The sequence below is a fragment of the Heterocephalus glaber genome, unplaced genomic scaffold (assembly GCF_053883595.1).
Source record: "Heterocephalus glaber isolate CG9 unplaced genomic scaffold, H.glaber_assembly_v1.0 deba00001509, whole genome shotgun sequence".
In the NCBI taxonomy this organism is placed as follows: Eukaryota; Metazoa; Chordata; class Mammalia; order Rodentia; family Bathyergidae; genus Heterocephalus; species Heterocephalus glaber.
The window spans coordinates 40,161,194-40,178,203 of record NW_028258325.1 but is presented as its reverse complement, the minus strand read 5'-3'; the positions used below and the strand labels follow the sequence as shown (position 1 = coordinate 40,178,203).

At 36.0% G+C, this 17,010-nt stretch overlaps 1 protein-coding gene across 7 annotated transcripts in view; it reads left to right on the top strand.

Moving 5' to 3' along the window:
- The window catches only part of Corin (corin, serine peptidase), a 313,304-nt gene that overhangs the window by 227,318 nt on the left and 68,976 nt on the right, over positions 1–17,010 (top strand). For all 7 annotated transcript variants that reach the window (XM_087187861.1, XM_004849762.3, XM_004849761.3 and 4 more), the window contains 4 exons: positions 462–693; positions 4,039–4,184; positions 4,969–5,076; positions 14,967–15,080. In XM_087187861.1, coding sequence (XP_087043987.1) covers positions 462–693; positions 4,039–4,184; positions 4,969–5,076; positions 14,967–15,080 — 600 coding nt within the window. The remainder of the gene's footprint in view (positions 1–461; positions 694–4,038; positions 4,185–4,968; positions 5,077–14,966; positions 15,081–17,010) is intronic.

Below are 17,010 nucleotides of genomic sequence, written 5' to 3'. Positions count from 1 at the left end.
ATATATTTAAATCCACTGATCAAACCTAAAGCATATAAATAGAAATTCTCTAATTTCCTATTCAGTCAAATTATTTGGTGTTTTTGAAAGGCTATGAAGATAATGGGGGCTACTTTAGATGTAATGATTCAGAAGAAGAAGGTGAATTCCATTGTATCAAAGGAATGATGAGAGAGAACCATTTTTAGATAAGTCGAGCCAAGGAGGAAAATGAGACTTTCAAATGTGTCCATACTGTGGCACTGTGTTGGCAGCCAAATATACAGAAATGGATCTTAGTTCCTCATGACTCTTCATTAACCAACTTAGTTTTTTTATATAGAAAAATGTCAGGTATTACTTGCATTCTAGTCTTAGCTACTCTAAAGAATGAAATAGACTTTCAGTTTGTAAAATTTAAAGAAGTTGTTTTCACAAGTGAAATTTTTAAAAAGTAAATATTTGTGTGTATCTTTTGTTAGGTCAGTGTGAACCAATTACACTGGAACTGTGCATGAATTTGCCCTACAACCACACAAAATATCCAAATTACCTTGGCCACAGGACTCAAAAGGAAGCATCCATCAGCTGGGAGTCCTCTCTTTTTCCGGCACTTGTTCCGACCAACTGTTACAAATACCTCATGTTCTTTGCTTGCACCATTTTGGTACCAAAGTGTGATGTGACTACAAGCCAACGCATCCCCCCTTGCAGGTAATATGATGGAGTCTTCAACAAGCACCCTAATTTTATCTCTGAGAGAACCAAGGGAATGAAGTTGAGTTTGGACAAAATAAATATTTCTAAGGAGCTCAATTTCACAAATGATATTTTCAAAAATTGAAGGCATAGGTATAAAATGAGTATATCAGAATTTATTGCTTGTGCACCAAACAAGAAAGGTACAAACTGGGTTGAATGGTAGGCACTCAAGTAAAAGCGTGGGCATTTTATTTGGTGGCTCAAGAAGCATTTTTTAAAAACTGTGAGTTGGCAGAGGTGATACACATACCTCATTCTTAGAATCATTAGATGTACAGCAGACATTTTTCTGTCTGTCTGAATAAAATATGAGTTTGGCTTGGACTTTGGGTATGAGTAACATCCTCAGGGTCAAGACTGTTGCTCTTGAGTCTACTCTCTGAGTTCAAGTCCTAGATCTTTCTAGTTGCTGTGGAAGCTTAAATCAAATTGCTCAGTCTCTCTCGGCCTCAGAAATACCATGGTAGTGGTTATTGGGCCGGGTTGTTGTGAGATTAAATGCAGGTGCATCAATGTAAAGTACATCTTTTGGGTTGTAAGCCTGATAATGTCAGCACAGAACCACAGTTGTGTAGTGGCAGTTTGCTCTTCTGTGCCAGGTGTTAGAGGTTGAAGTCAAAGAATTTGCACACACAGGGTGACGGTCACACAGGTGGCTTCTGCTCTTGATGCTGTTTTTTGTCAAAGGTGACCATGCAGATGTGCTTGCTAAATGTGAGTGGTAACTACGGAAACCACATGTTGGGATCAGAAGTCACTTAGAACTTTAAGAAAAAGCAATAATATCAATATAGTAAACAGATGGGAAAACAATGAATTAGATGCTGAATATCAAATGGATGACAAAGTAGGGGCATTTATGGAGTCAGGACAGGAAACAATAAAATTTCAAAGTGACTTGGGAAACTGAACAGATCATGGAAAGTGGAGAGAATAAAACTTAATGTTGGCTTGTTCAAGAATTCCAAAAACTTCTGTTAAATGCTTTTTAAACAATTGCTAATAGAACATCTACCAATTTCACGTTGAAAGGTTACTTGTAAATCTCACTCTCCTTTTGTTAACTAAAGTCACGCAATATTAAATAATTAAATAATTCAAGTAGTACTTGAAATCCTTGTATTTGATTTCCTTTTCATATATATATATATATATATTTCTCTAATTCAGCACTCTTTGCTATAAATGTAAATTTACATCCAAATATAATTCATAATTTCAGAGTTTACATTTCATATTTAAATGACTAAGATGAGAATGTTTTGAGATGTTGTTCATTCAGTGTTTAAGTGAACTTATATTGGGTACTTTGATTTTTTTAATGTATTTTTAATCTTCAGTGGTTGTCTTATGAATTTTACATTTGATATTTATAAAACTTTATATTATGACAAGAATAATATGCTAGTAAGCTTACGAAGCAGCACATGGATGTTTTGTCAAGTCTACATATTAATTGTGACATTTAATTTTTAAGTTACATGTCTGAAAAAAATCTACCATTATCAAGCCCTTACCATGTGGTAAATACTTTTGGCCCACTTTGCCATCTTGTGTTCAGAATCTCCTTTTGAGGGAGGTAGGCACCACCAGAGCTGCTGGGTATGGTTAAGCCCACACAGATTCTGACAGGAACAGTAGTCCTGGAATTGTGATGCTACATATTGTTATTTTTTCCATTTTATAGAAAAAAATCAGAACCGGTGAAATTAGCTACTACACATCCTCCTATATAAATATATTAAAATAACAGTGGCAATTGAAATATATAAATTTCTTTTTGTTTGTTTGTTTGTTTTTTGGTTTTTGGTTTTTTTTGGTACTGGGGATCGAACTCGGGACCTTGCGCTTGTGAGGCAGGTGCCGGAACCACTGAGCTAAATCCCAGGCCCTGAAATATATAAATTTCTTATAGATCTGTAGCAAAATTATTTAGTCTCAGGCCGGGGATTTAGCTCAGTGGTTCCACCACCTGCCTTGCAAGTGCAGGGTCCTGAGTTCTATCCCCGGTACCAAAAAAAAATTATTTAGTCTTTGAGACAGTTTTGAACACTACTAATGTCACATTTTTGCAAACGGAATATGGGAATGCCATGGCTTCATTTTAACCCCACATTCTGAAGATAAACTGAGTTATGTTTTGCCTTGTTCAGGCTCACATCTAGACAGTTTCTCTGAATCTTTCTTATTCCACTGCCAACCTTTCCCTATTAGTTTCTGTCAAGACTAGAGATGATTTTTCCTGGAAGATCTGTCCCATTTTATCTAAAAAAGGAAAAAACTGGTTGAGATTAGCTACACAGATCAGATATCCTTTATGAAAAATGATTGGCTTCAGAAATGTTTCAGATTTTGGAGTTCTGGGGAATATTTGTATAGACTGTATTTGTAGAGTGTTTCTAAAATCTGGAAATCCAAAATCTGATGTATTCCAACTTGGATTTTGGAACACTTCAGATTTTGGATATTTGGTTAGGGTTGTTTAACTTGTACTTTAGAGTTTAAATCTTTTGAGAAGTAAAAATATATTTGAAAGAAAATAAATTTGCCTAGCTTTTTGGTTATGTTTACTTTTTTCTATGTATTTACATTTCTTAGTATTATATTGCAGTGAAACATTTTTTCCATAGGCAGTAAAGAAATCTTCTTTGAGGCAGACTTATACCTCAAGTTAAATATATTCTGGGCACAAATGAGATAAGATCCATTAAAGTACCTACCATGATGCTTATATCTTTTCTTTAAAAAGAAAAACAAACTTCATTTTAATTAGCTTGAGGGAGAACTACTGAACTTTTCAGCAATATTGGCCAAAGCTGAAGAGAGGCAACACGTTAGGTAAACTGGGCGGCACCTGCTCATCGGAGGGAGAGACCATTGAGGATGGGGTGTGGTGTAGACACCATGACCCTTGGTGGCAGGCTACCCAAAGGGCTTGGTAGGCTCTGCTACTTGGAACAAAAGGTTGGAGAGTGTGTCTGCTTGGAAGACAGAAGAAAGAATAAAAAAGGCAAAGGTGAAGAAGGGAACCAGGGTCCTGGAAATATCCTTATTTTTCTTTCTGCAGTGAAATTTCTTTCAATGAAAATTTGTTGCTGGAATGTATTTACTTTGTAGACATATTACTCATTTGGGTTCCCTAAATACTGATTGTTCATGTCTTTATATTTGTAGATATCCTCCTTATATACAGACCTGGACCTACACTCAGACAGAATTAAATCCCACATACATTCCTAACGTACCTCTCAGGTGGAGTTATTTTACTTCTCACATCTGTCTTCCTTTTTCTTTTAGAGCACTGTGTGAGCACTCTAAAGAGCGCTGCGAGTCTGTTCTTGGGATCGTGGGCCTACAGTGGCCTGAAGACACAGATTGCAGTCAATTTCCAGAGGAAAATTTAGACAATAAAACCTGCCTAATGCCTGATGAAGAAGTGGAAGGTTAATTTTTCATTCATTACAGTGGGGCATCTAACATGGATGAATATGTCAGTCTTTCAGTTTTGGGAGTATTGTTGTTTTCTATGTAGTAGCCAATCAGCGTGGATAAGTGAGTGAATGTATGAATTTGATTACATTAAAGACTAGGATTTATCTGTTAGACACCATCATCATTTTGGAAAAGGAAGAAATCTTCTTAAGAAATAAAAATGAACTCATAAATGAGTGCAATATTCCAGCTGTTTATCTTTTTTTAAATCATTTTTAATGGTATTCACATAGCTGATTACATGTGGTTGCTACCTGTATACAGATATACATTACCTGTATACATTGCCATTGAAGGTAATGGTGAACATAAAGCCTTGGCTTATTAAAATCTAAAGCATTTGGAGGCCTTTACAATGTAGGATTGTTAAGTAGATAATTGGAATACTGAGACGTGGAAATGATTTTGACACATTGAGGTCAACTTAGTGGTCAGGAGCAATGACACTCCAAGGTGTTTCAGGCCTTGGCCATTACTGGGTGTTCTGTTTAAAAGGATAATTAGCATGGAAGTCATAGACACTAAACTGCTAATCTGGAGAGATAGTGCCAAGCAGGAAGGAGAACGATGCTGATGAATATACAGAGGAAACCCTAGTATACTTCAATTGCTTCACCTTTTAGAAGGCCATCTTATTTTCGGTAATAGCTATGCAACAACATCCGACAAGTAAACAGATAAATTACCTGAAGTTTTCAAAGTTTCTTCCATTGAGAGCAGTGTTGTTTTTAACAGAATGTTCACCTAGTCACTTCAAGTGCCACTCAGGAGGATGTGTTCTGGCTTTCAGAAGATGTGATGGTCAGGCTGATTGTGATGATGACAGTGATGAAGAAAACTGTGGTATGTATGTGTGCTTAGGATTAGGAATTGTATGTTGTTAAAAGTATACTGTTCTTATAGTACCAAGTACTGACTAGGATTAAATGCTAATCCATTTGCTTCTTAAATATCGAACAATTGGACGTGGATTGATATGTATTTTTCCTGTTAACTTTTGACTTTCTCTAAATTTTATACTTTTTATAACTTTGATGGTATTGTGCAAGCACTCAGTAAAAGGAGGTACAATTCACAAATGCAATGAATCATTTTTATTATTAAATTATGAAGCGGTTGTTACCTGGTTTACAGTCAGAATAATACTATCCTTGCATATGATTCTTATGTTGTCAAGTAGGCATCTAGATACATGAAGACAGAGTTCAGGCTCCTATCCTCAAATTTAATTGAGATTCATTTTCATGCCCTCTCTTATTTTGTCTCTGTCAGCAAAGGATGAGACCCTTCTTGACAGTTCTGCTATTGAGCTCCAAAATCACCAATGGAAAAGCCAAAAATGCCAGTGGTAATTTAAGTGGAGCTAATTCCCTTTTTATTTTCTTGTAAACCTTGGTTTTTCCAAGCTCAGAATGTGCCAGGGAATTAAAAAATGCCAATGCTTTTTTTAAATAAACAATATTCTGGAGTGATGCAAAAATGATTGAAGAGCTATCTAAAGACTAGCTGGGTTACGATTATTTAGCTTGTCATGCCTCAAAATAAAATTGACACTTTTTCTTTGAAAGCACCTAAGATAATATATCTTTTGAGATCATTTCATTCTTTTGGCCTTGGAGGCATGAAATATTGCCTTACTCCCCAAAATGAAATTTCTGTAGTAGACATTGCTCTTCTAGTCTAGACAAAATGTCATAAGCAATCAGCTGAAATTCCATCAACTGCTATAAATATGGACAAGTGTATCTTTTGGAAAATTACAGCTGTCAGAATGACAGTACAATGACCAGGGGTAATTTTGCTATGGAGGAACATACAGTATTTTGGAAATGTGCTGTTATTTTCTTGTTTGTGATCTTTCTATATAAATACATCAAAATTCATTGACTATTACTTATTATTCCTTATTGAGAATGTATTTGATTTGTTTAATTAACGTTGACTTTGGTGGGCTATTCTGAGATGCAGTTTAAAATGAATTGTCTTAGATGGTTCAAAAAGGTTGCATGATATTCTGTTGGAATATTCTGTTTGGCCAAATTTAAATTTGCAAGAGGAGACTAAATATTTGGGAATACAAAAGCTTAGTTTAAAAACATTCCTTTCCAAGACTGAGGTCTGCATTCTAGAACATATTGTATAAAAAACTCAGAATTCTATAATATAGCATAGCATAGGATTTAAATGGCCCCAAAACATCAGTTTTCTAGGTAAAGAATGAGTTTTCATCAATATTTTAATCACATAGAACAATACAAAAATAATAAAATAAATTGTGTAATATCTGTTAAATGTTGAAAATATTGGCAGCACTATTCAAAGCTCTTGCTTAAAAATTTTTTTAAATGGGAAAGAAATTAGTACATTTGGAGTTAATTGTTCTAAGAGCATTAATTTATAAAAGTATTCTCCTTGGGTTTCTGAAGTAACTTAGGCTAGAAATTCTGTATACTTTCCCCTTTGGGATATGTCATGCACTTAAGTGGTTCAGTGTACTGGAAGTAAACACTACACATAGTAAAACACAGACGTCAGGGTGGCAGAGGCCCAGCAGAGGATTATTAGTAAGCCATTTGTTCCTGTTTTGCTGTTGGTCTGTTTTCATATGTGCATAGACACACAGTACTATCTGGTACTATCAACAGGTGCTCCAGCAAAGCTGGGTGATGCTCAAGATTTAGATCTTTCTAGTTTATTCTATCCATTGTGGTGTTAAAAGTATTTAAATGCTTGGACTTTACTGAATAATGTGAAGACTGACCATTCACTGTCATGGATCTGCAGCTCCTTTGAATGTCTAACAATGTTATTGGATTTACCCCTCAAGACCACACTTAATTCAGTTATAAATAATTGTTGTGCAGAAATTAATTTTACTTTGTGTCTCTTTAGTACTTTTGTAAATGGAAAACATGGTTGCTAAAGCACTTAACTTATAAATGCACTTTAAAAATATCTGTATTAGAATTGAGCAATGAACAGTGTTGTTCTTTAAGTGGTAAATTTTTTGTCATTGAAGTTGCTTTGATTGCATAATTGGTAATGTAAACAAGAGTTGAAAGAGTTGCCAGTATTAGAATTTTCAAAAAGTGTTTGGAAGAAATATGTAAACCCAGTGCTTCATTGCAGAATTGATTCACAGGAGGGAAGGCTAAGAGACAGGGGAGCAACTAGCAGAGTAACACCAGGCCAGTGCAGAAGGACTTTCTTGTCTTAAAGTTGATGGTCTGTCAGCAATTAACAAGTACTATCTAGCAATATCGTATGACTCATATGACCCAGGTTTCCCCTTCTAGATATCTTTCCAAAAGAGTTAAAGTCATCATATTACAGTGATGCATGCAAACCCCTGTTTATAGCATCACGATTTATAATAGCTAAATTTTGGAAAAGGCCTATCTGCTCATTGATAGAGGAATAGATAAAGAAAATGTGATATTTATACATCATGGAGTACTACTCTGCCATAGAGAAAGATAAACTTGAGACATTTGTAGGAAAATTGATGCGCATTGAGACCATAACGTTAAGTGAAATAAATCAGGCACACATGCTTAAATATCACATTGTTTCTCTTATATGAGAATCCTAAAATATAAATAAAGATCAAAATAAAGGATAGATAATAAGAGGCAGGGAGATAGATCTTTCTCAAATGGAAAGAGAAAGGGATCAAGAGATAGAAGGGAGAGGGAAGGGAGAGAAATGAAATGAAAAAAAGAATTAAGAAGTGTTATGTGTATGTACCAACTCCCCACAAGGAATGGAAATTATATGCTACAAACATGTACTAATAAAAATGTACTATATAGATGGAGCTCTCTCTTAAACTGGGAGCAATTTGACGCAATGCATTCATTTTGAACATAATGTTCTTTTCCAAAGCATTCATAATAGTGGAGAAGAAGACAAAGATTTGGATGAAGAAATGGACAGGAATGACATCAGAGAGGGACTGTTGAGGAAAATGACGACGGATGGATATGTTAAGCTCCGCCGTCACACTGTGGGTTTGAGGATGTGAGGCGAACGGTAGCTCCTGCTAGGTTTTAATGTCCACAGCCTCTAGAGCAGGTGGGCTCTGGGGGCTCTGGTGTAACCCATGAGTCTTCTCAGTGTGACAGCTAATTGAAAATACAGATGAAACAAGTTCTTCATATCTTATGTCCAAATAAAATCTTTCATTTCATGAGCACAGCATCACAATTACTAATTGTTTACTGCTCTAAGTAAATGGGTAGACTCCATATGGTGAAAGAGTGATAGCAATGCAAATTGCAGAGAGTCATGAAGTATCTATTTATCTTCAAATTAAACATCACTGTCAACTATCTTTGATTTCTTTTTAGGCTCAAATAAAATAAAATCTTTAAATACATCTGAACCATTTCTTTGAATCAAAATCCACGTAGGATATGTTCAAAGCTCTGATTGTCATATTTGTGGGTTTTATAGCTTGATTTCAAAAGTTTTTAAAAAATTCTTTTATTGGTACATTTTAGGTATACAACATGTTTACATTTCTCATTGGGAACTTGTACCTTTATATAATGCATCTTGGTTATTTTTTCCCCATTCCTAGCCCTCCCTTCACCCCCTCCACCCTTCCCTATTTACAAAGACTTTATTTCCATTTTTTCCATTTCTCATCATTTTTCCTTTCCCTTCTTTCCTTTCCCCTGCCTCTCCCACTACCCCTACCCCTTTGGACCTTTTCTTCCTATTTCACATTGTCAATTATTCATTTGAATCATTGGTACATTTTAGGTATACAATATAATGACATTCATCATTGGAAATTTGCACCTTTACATAAGCTCTCTTGGTTCTTATTTTTCCCTCTTCCCCTGCCCTCCCTTCAACCCCTCCATCCCTCCCTATTTACAAAGACTTTGTTTCCATTTTTCCATTTTCTCATATTAATTCCATTCCCTTCTTTCCTTTCCCCTACCCCTCTCACTTACCCTTCCCCTTTGCCCCTTTTCTTCCTATTTCACATTATCTATTATACCATTTAGTCCTTATTTACACTTTCAGTTTCTCAGACTACAGACACTATTTGGTATTTACAAATCTGTGTCCTATTTATTTCACTTAAGAGTATTGCCTCAATGTGCACCCATTTAGCTATAAATGTCTCTAATTGCTCATTTTTTATGGCTGAGTAGTACTCCATTTTACTAAAAAACCACATTTTCTTTATCCAGTCTCCAGTTGATGGGCAATTGGGCTGCTTTCAAGTTTTAGCTATTACAAATTATGCCGCTATGAACATGGGTGCACATATATCACTGTGGTATGATTCTTTTAATTTTGGGGGAAGATATCCAGCAGGGGAGTAGCTGGGTCAAGTGGGAGTTCCAGTCCTAGTTCTTTGAGGTATCTCCATACTGATTTCCACAGTGGTTGCACCAGGCTACACTCCTACCAGCAGTGGAGCAGGGTTCCTCTTTCCTCACAGCCCCGCCAGCATTTGTTATTGGTTTATTTCATGATAACAGCCATTCTTTCTGGAGTGAGGTAGAATCCCAGCAATATTTTCATTTGCATCTCTCAAATGACCAGTGATATTGAACAGTTTTTCATGTGTTTATTTGCTATTTCTACTTCTTTGTCTGAGAAATGTCTGTTCATTTCAGATGCCCATTTTTCCACTGGGTCTTTAAATTTGGGAGGTCTGATCTTTTTAAATTCTTTATAGATTCTAAATAGTAGACCTTTGTCTGAGGGACCACTGGTGAAAATTTTTTCCCATATTGTGGGTTGTCTCTTCACACTATTGGTGGTTTCTCTTCCTGTGCAGAAGCTTTTTAATAAGAAGAGATCCCACTTGTTGATTGTGTGTGCTAGTTCACAGGCAACTGAGGTTTTGTTCATAAAATCTTTTCCTACACCAATGACTTCAAGAGTTCTATCTAACCTCTGTTCCAGCCAGTTCAGTGTTTCTATTTTGATATTTGATCTTTAATCCATTTCAATTTTATTTTAGTGCTTGGTGAGTGATATAGGTCTAGTTTTAATCTTTGGCAGATTGAAACCCAATTTTTCCAGCACCATTTATTAAAGAGATATTTATTAATATCTTTCCTCCAGTGAGAGTGATGGCTCCTTTGTTGAAGATGAGATGGCTGAGTGTGTCTGGAGTTGTTTCTGCATCTTCTAATCTGTTCCACTGGTCCTCAGGTCTGTTTATTTGCCAGTACCATACTGTTTTTATCACAGTAGATTTGTAGTATAGTTTCAAGTTGGGGATTGTGATACCCCTTGCCATGTCTCTGCTACCTAGAATTGCCTTTGTTATTCTGGGTCTCTTCTTGTTCTAAATGAATTTTTGGATTGTTTTCTCAAGGTCCATGAAGTGTGGTGCTGGGATTTCAATTGGGATTGCATTCAATCTATATAGCAGTTTTGGAAGTATGGCCATTTTCACTATGTTGATACTTTCTACCCAGGAGCAAGGGATGTCTTTCCATTTTCTGATAACGTCTTCAATCTCTCTTTTCAGAGTGCCATGATTTTCAGAGAAGAGGTCTTTGATTTCTTTCATTAGGTTGATTCCTAGGTATTTCAGTTTTTTGGATGGTATTGTGAAAGGAAATTTTTGCCCTATTTCTCTCTCAGTGAGTCTGTTGCTCGTGTAGAGGAAAGCTATTAATTTTTGTGTGTTGACCTTGTAACCAGCTACTCAACTGAATTTGGTTATTAAGTCTAGAAGACTTTTGGTGGAGTTCTTGAGTTCTTCTATATAGAGTATCATGTTATATGCAAATAATGACAATTTGACTTCTTCATTTCCTATCTTTATTCCTTTTATTTCTTTCTCTTGTCTAATTGCCATGGCTAATGTTTCCAAGACTATATTAAACAGGAGTGATGATAGTGGACATCCTTGTCTTGTTCCTGATTTGAGTGTGAAGGATTTCATTTTTTGACCATTTAGTATGATATTGGCTGTTGGTTTTTCATAGATGTCTTTTACCAGATTGAGGTAGAGACCGTCTATTCCAATTTTTTGTAGAGTTTTTATCATAAATGAGTGTTGGATTTTGTCAAATGCTTTTTCTGCATCTGTGGAGATGATCATATGGTTTTTGTCCTTGGCTGTATTGAGATAGTGTATTATATTCATTGATTTGCGTATGTTGAACCATTCCTACATCCCTCAGATGAATCCCACTTAGTCAGGGTGTATGATCTTCTTGATGATCTTCTGCATTCTATTTGTCTGTATGTCGTTAAGGATTTTTGCATCTATGTTCATTAGTGAGATTGGCCTATAGTTTTCTTTTTCTGTTGCATCTTTCTCTGCTTTGGGGATCAAGGTGATGCCTGCTTCCAGGAATTAATATGGGAGTATTGCTTCCCTTTCAATTTCATTGAAGAGTTTAAACAGTACTGGTAGTAGTTCCTCTTTAAATGTCTTGTAGAATTCATCAGTGAAGCCAGCAGGAGCTGGGCTTTTCTTAGTTGGTAAGTTTTTAATTATGTTTTCAATTTCATTGGTTGATATTGGGTTGTTTAGAAATTTTAGGTCTTCTTCATTCAACTTTGATCATTCATATGTGTCTAGGAATCTGTCAATTTCTTCTGTGTTTTCCATCTTATTGGCATATAGGTTCTGGAAATAGGTATTGATGATCCTCTGTATTTCTGCTAGATCCATTGTAATTTCATCCTTTTCATTCCTAATTGCATGGATTTGGGCCTTTTCTTTCCTTTTTCTGGTAAGATTGGCTAAGGGTTTGTCAGTTTTGTTTATTCTTTCAAAGAAGCAACTCTTGGCTTCATTGATTTTTTTGTATCATTCTCTTAGTCTCCATTGCATTGATTTCTGCTCTCATCTTTCTAATTTCCTTCCTTTTTATGAGCTTTGGGTTTGTCCTGCTCTTGTTTTTCTAAAAGCTTGAGGTTCAGCATCAGGTTGTTTAATTGGGCTTGCTCTGTTTTCCTAATATGAGTATTCACTGCTATGAATTTTCCTTGTAAGACTGCTTTCATTGTGTCCCATAGATTCTGATATGTTGTATTGTCATTGTCATTTAATTGTAGGAATTGTCTGATTTCTTCTTTAATTTCCTCTGTGACCCATTGGTAATTCAGAAATGTGTTGCTCAATTTCCATGTGTTTATGAAATTCTTGTTTCTTTTGCTATTGATTTCCAATTTCATCGCGCTATGGTTTGGTAATATATAAGGGATAACTTCAGTTCCTTTGCATTTACTTAAACATGTTTTATGAGTGAATATGTGGTCTTTTTTGGAGAACAACCCATGTGCAGCTGAAAAGAATGTGTATTCTGATTTTAGGGGGTGGAACATTCTGTAAACATCTGTTACATTCATTTGTTCAAGAGTTTGATTGAGTTCTAATATTTCATTACTTATTTTTTGTCTAGTTAATCTATTTGTGACAGTGGGTTATTGAGGTCCCTCACTACTATTGAATTAGTGCTTATTTGATTTTTCGTGTCCATTAGTGTTTGTTTTATATAGTTGGGTGCACTAGCGTTTGGTGCATATATGTTTATGATTGTCATCTCTTCCTCATGGATTGTTCCCTTTACAAGGATGTAGTGTTCTTCTTTGTCTCTCTCAATCAGTGTTGGTTTGAAATCCACTTGATCTGCAAAGAGGATAGCTACTCCTGCTTTTTTTCAGGTTCCTGTTTCATGGAGTATTGTTTCCACCCTTTCACTTTCAGTCTATGAGTTTCTTTATGAATTAAGTGTGCAGCATATTGTTGGATCTTGCTTCTTGGCCCATTCTGCCAGTCTATTTCTTTTGATTGTTGAATGGAGACCATTAACATTAATGGTTATAGCTGATACTTATTGACTTATCATTGTCATGACTTCTTCTTTTTGTTGGATTCTCCCCCTTTGCATTTAATTTCTTGTCGTGCCTGATGGATTCATTCTACTGGGCTTCCTGGGCTTGTGATCCTTATTGTCTTTTCCTAGGATATTGTGTAAAATTCTTTGGAGTGCTGGTTTGGCATTCATGAAGTTCCTAAGGTGCTCTTTGTCATGAGAGTACCTTATTTCTCCATCAATTTTGAAAGACAGCTTTGTAGGGTACATCAAACTGAGTTGGTGGCTGTTTTCCTTTAGGGCTTGAAATACATCACTGCAAGCTCTTCTTGTCTTGAAAGTTTGTTTTGAGAAGTCTTCTGTGATTCTGATGGGCTTTCCTTTGTATGTGATTTGTTTCTTTTCTCTAACTGCTTATAGAACTTTTTTCTTCTGTTGGGTTTCTGGAATCTTAACAGTTATATGCCTATGTGTAGTTTTTTTTCATCAAGCTTATTTGGAGTCCTATATGCCTCACTTATCTGTATGTCAAGTTCTTTCCCCTCCTTGGGAAGTTTTCTGCCATCACTTCTGTGAACAGTTTTTTTATGTCATCTGCACTCTCTCCTGTTTCTTCCTTGACTCCAGTCAGTCTTATGTTATTCTTCTTTGGACCATCTAGCAGCTGCTGGATTGATTTCTCATGGTCCCTTACAATTTGAAAGCAATTTTTCTTTTCCTGGTCACTAATTGAAATCTTATCTTCTATATCTGAAATTTTGTCTTCACATTAGCTCATTCTGCTGTGTAGACTTTTAATGGAGTTTTTAATCTCTTGGAAATCTGTTTCCATCTGTTTTATGGATTCCATTTGTTTCTTATGTTGAGATTCCACTTGTTCCTCAGCTCCTCTCTAGATTTATTAATCATGTCTTGTACTATGAGCACAATCTCTGTTATTATCTGAGAAATTATTTCTGATTTCATTTTTTCCAGATCCTCTTTTGTTGCAAGTTCCAGGAGTCCAGGTGGTTGAGTATCAGAGTGTTTCATCTCGTTTTTCTTTGGGTTTGCTGTAGTTGATCTGGAAGTCTGGTTTTGAGACTTGTTTACATGTCTTCTCATTTTGACAGGGGGTTGGGGGTTGGGGGTGGGGGGTGGTGCTGGTGCCTTTGGGGCTCACCTCCTCTGCCCTGGGAGCAGTGGTACAGCAGCCTGGAAGCCTCCTCCTCTGCACTGGGAACAGTGCTAAGGCAGCCCGGAAGCCTCCTCCTCTGGGGTGGGAGTAGAGCTACCCCAGTGATTCTTGTTAAGTCTGTCAGCAGCTTCAGGTTCAACATATGGACTTCCAGTCATGATCTTCTCCAAATTATGTTCCCTTCTCATACTAATTGGTAAGGTTTCCAACCTTATTTCTTTGACCAAAAGTAATGGCGTTAATACCTGACTCTCAGACTAGTTGTGTAGGTAGTTAGCATAAAAGGAGCCTCTTATGCTAAACCTCCAGATGGCCTTTAAATTCATAGACTGAAATCACATTTTAAGATCATATGCATTTTGATCTTTAGGTTTTGGCATATTTGCCTAAAAGCACTGCTCATTTTAACTCATTGCATAAGTCTTATGTGTTGGCAAATTGACTCAGAAAGCAAAAGGAACAGTTAAAGAGGAACGTTAATGTATAGTTGCTTTTTCAATTTTCTCTAATCCCATATGTTGATTTTGATCTTCTGTTAGGAGAACTGTACTACTTATAATGCAGGATGGAGATTATTGAGTATTTCTGCTTTGAATATTGCATTATTCATGGTATTCATGTGTGTCAAAGCTCTTTATGAAAAATGAAATGATACCATTGTTATAATTTTTCTACATTGCTCTATCAAATTCATCACTGTCTTCAACTTCACATCTATTGCAAATAACCTCTTCTTCTGTCTCCAGGCTGCAAAGAGAGAGATCTTTGGGAATGTCCATCCAATAAACAATGTTTGAAGCACACAGTGATTTGTGATGGGTTTCCAGACTGCCCTGACAATATGGATGAAAAAAACTGCTGTATGTGATTACATGAATTTGCCAACATATTTTTAAAATTATAAATCCCAATTATCTCACTTTGAATACAAGGTATAAGTTTGTATCCAAAGCTTCTGATTTCTTCAGACCTTTTGACCAAACCTCTACTAGTAAAGATTTATGCCAAGAGGACAATCAAATGTGTGTAAAATATGTGCACCATGATATGATTCTGACTTTGTTTATAATATTCAAAAATTAAAGCACCCCCAAAATATCTAAAATACAACCATAAAATAATATACAAACACGAAAATCAAATTACAGAGGAATTTTCCTGGATTCATTATATATCTGTAGTTAATGCTTTAGCAAGTTTCTCAATACTGTAACAAAATACTCTAGATAGCCCACGTAAAAAAAGGAAGCATTTGTTTTGGCTCACAATTTTGAATACTTCAATCCACGATTGGGGGACCCATTGCTTTTGGGCCTGTATTGAGGTAGTACATCATGGTGGAGAACACAAAACACAAATGGTCTGTTCACTTCATGGCTGGATGCAGAAAGAGAGGAAGAGGAAAGGTCTGGGGTCCCAATATCTCCCTCCAGGTTATCCCCTCAGTGACCAGAAGATCTCCCACTAGGCACTAGCTTTAAATCTTCAAATGGCTCCACCATCTCCCAACACATACACAATCTAGGGACCTTTACCTTTAGTTAATAGGCCTTTGTAAGACACTTAGCCCACCATAACTATATATATATATATGAGAGAGATCAGAAGTTCATGAAATATTACAATTATAATCTCTGGGTGCTAGAATTATTAATTTTTTGTGTGCTTTTAAAAAATAGTTTTTATAAGTAAATGAATAATGATTATCTTTGGAAACAAAAAACTTTATACATTTCTTAAAATTATTTACTTACAAGTATCAGAAAGCCAAGCTCTACCAAACAATGAGATATTTATCATTTTTTTTATCATGTGTATCCCATATGTTTTATGTCATCAGATAATGAGTCAAGGAAGTGTAGGGTGAATTCTCCAGGCCATAAATGGGAAGCAATACTTTGTGATTCCTTTATTTTTGCTCAACCTCAAGCTGACTGGTCAAATGCCAAGAGCACTTAGACTGCCAGCTCTTTTGATCACCTCCAGTAGGAAGGAGAGATGTTTGCTCCTACAATTGGACCATCACTAAAAGATTCACACAGGTCATCTTTGAGCAGTCACAGCTAGCAAAGGATGATTAGAAAGATACCATCCACAAACAACTGAATTCCAAAAAGGAGCACCATGCAGGGAAAGCTAATTAGAAGAAAATGCTATTCCTTTCAGGCTGTGCCTGTCCCTGGCTCATGGTTTGGTCAACAGAGTTGGGAAGAAGCTATTTAGCAAAGCACAGCCCACAAAACCGTAGTCCAAGGCTCTGCTCTTGGATCTAATGTTTACTTTTGGACTAATAATTATACTCAAGGAAGAATAATTGTAATTTGGAAAAATGTCATGCCCAGGTTAAACTAATCTGTCTTCCCCCTGGAGCTGGGGATGGCAGGTGTGGTTCACTGAAGGAAATCAGGTTTCATTTTTTAAAAAGAAAGGAAATGGATGCTAGGTAGGCAAAGAGATTTACTACAATTTTTAAAAGTCCAAGAGAGAATTGTGTCTCAGAGAGTACTTTAATAGTGGAGAATTTTTTTAAAAAAACCCATATCCACTTATATGAACAGAGCTTGTCTTCTTCCTATGGCTGCCTGAGTCTCCTTATTCTCTTGTCTTGCTCATTCAGATTTTAACACTCTTCCTTAAACCTTGGTGTTTCTGCCACTCAGATACCCTTATCCTTTTCAATCAGATTGTTAAAACTAGAGAATCTAGGCACTTGGAGGCAGTAATTCTGTTTAAATGTTTGAAGGAGTTGACATCTATTCTATGAGATTGTACAAGTTCTGTTATTCTACA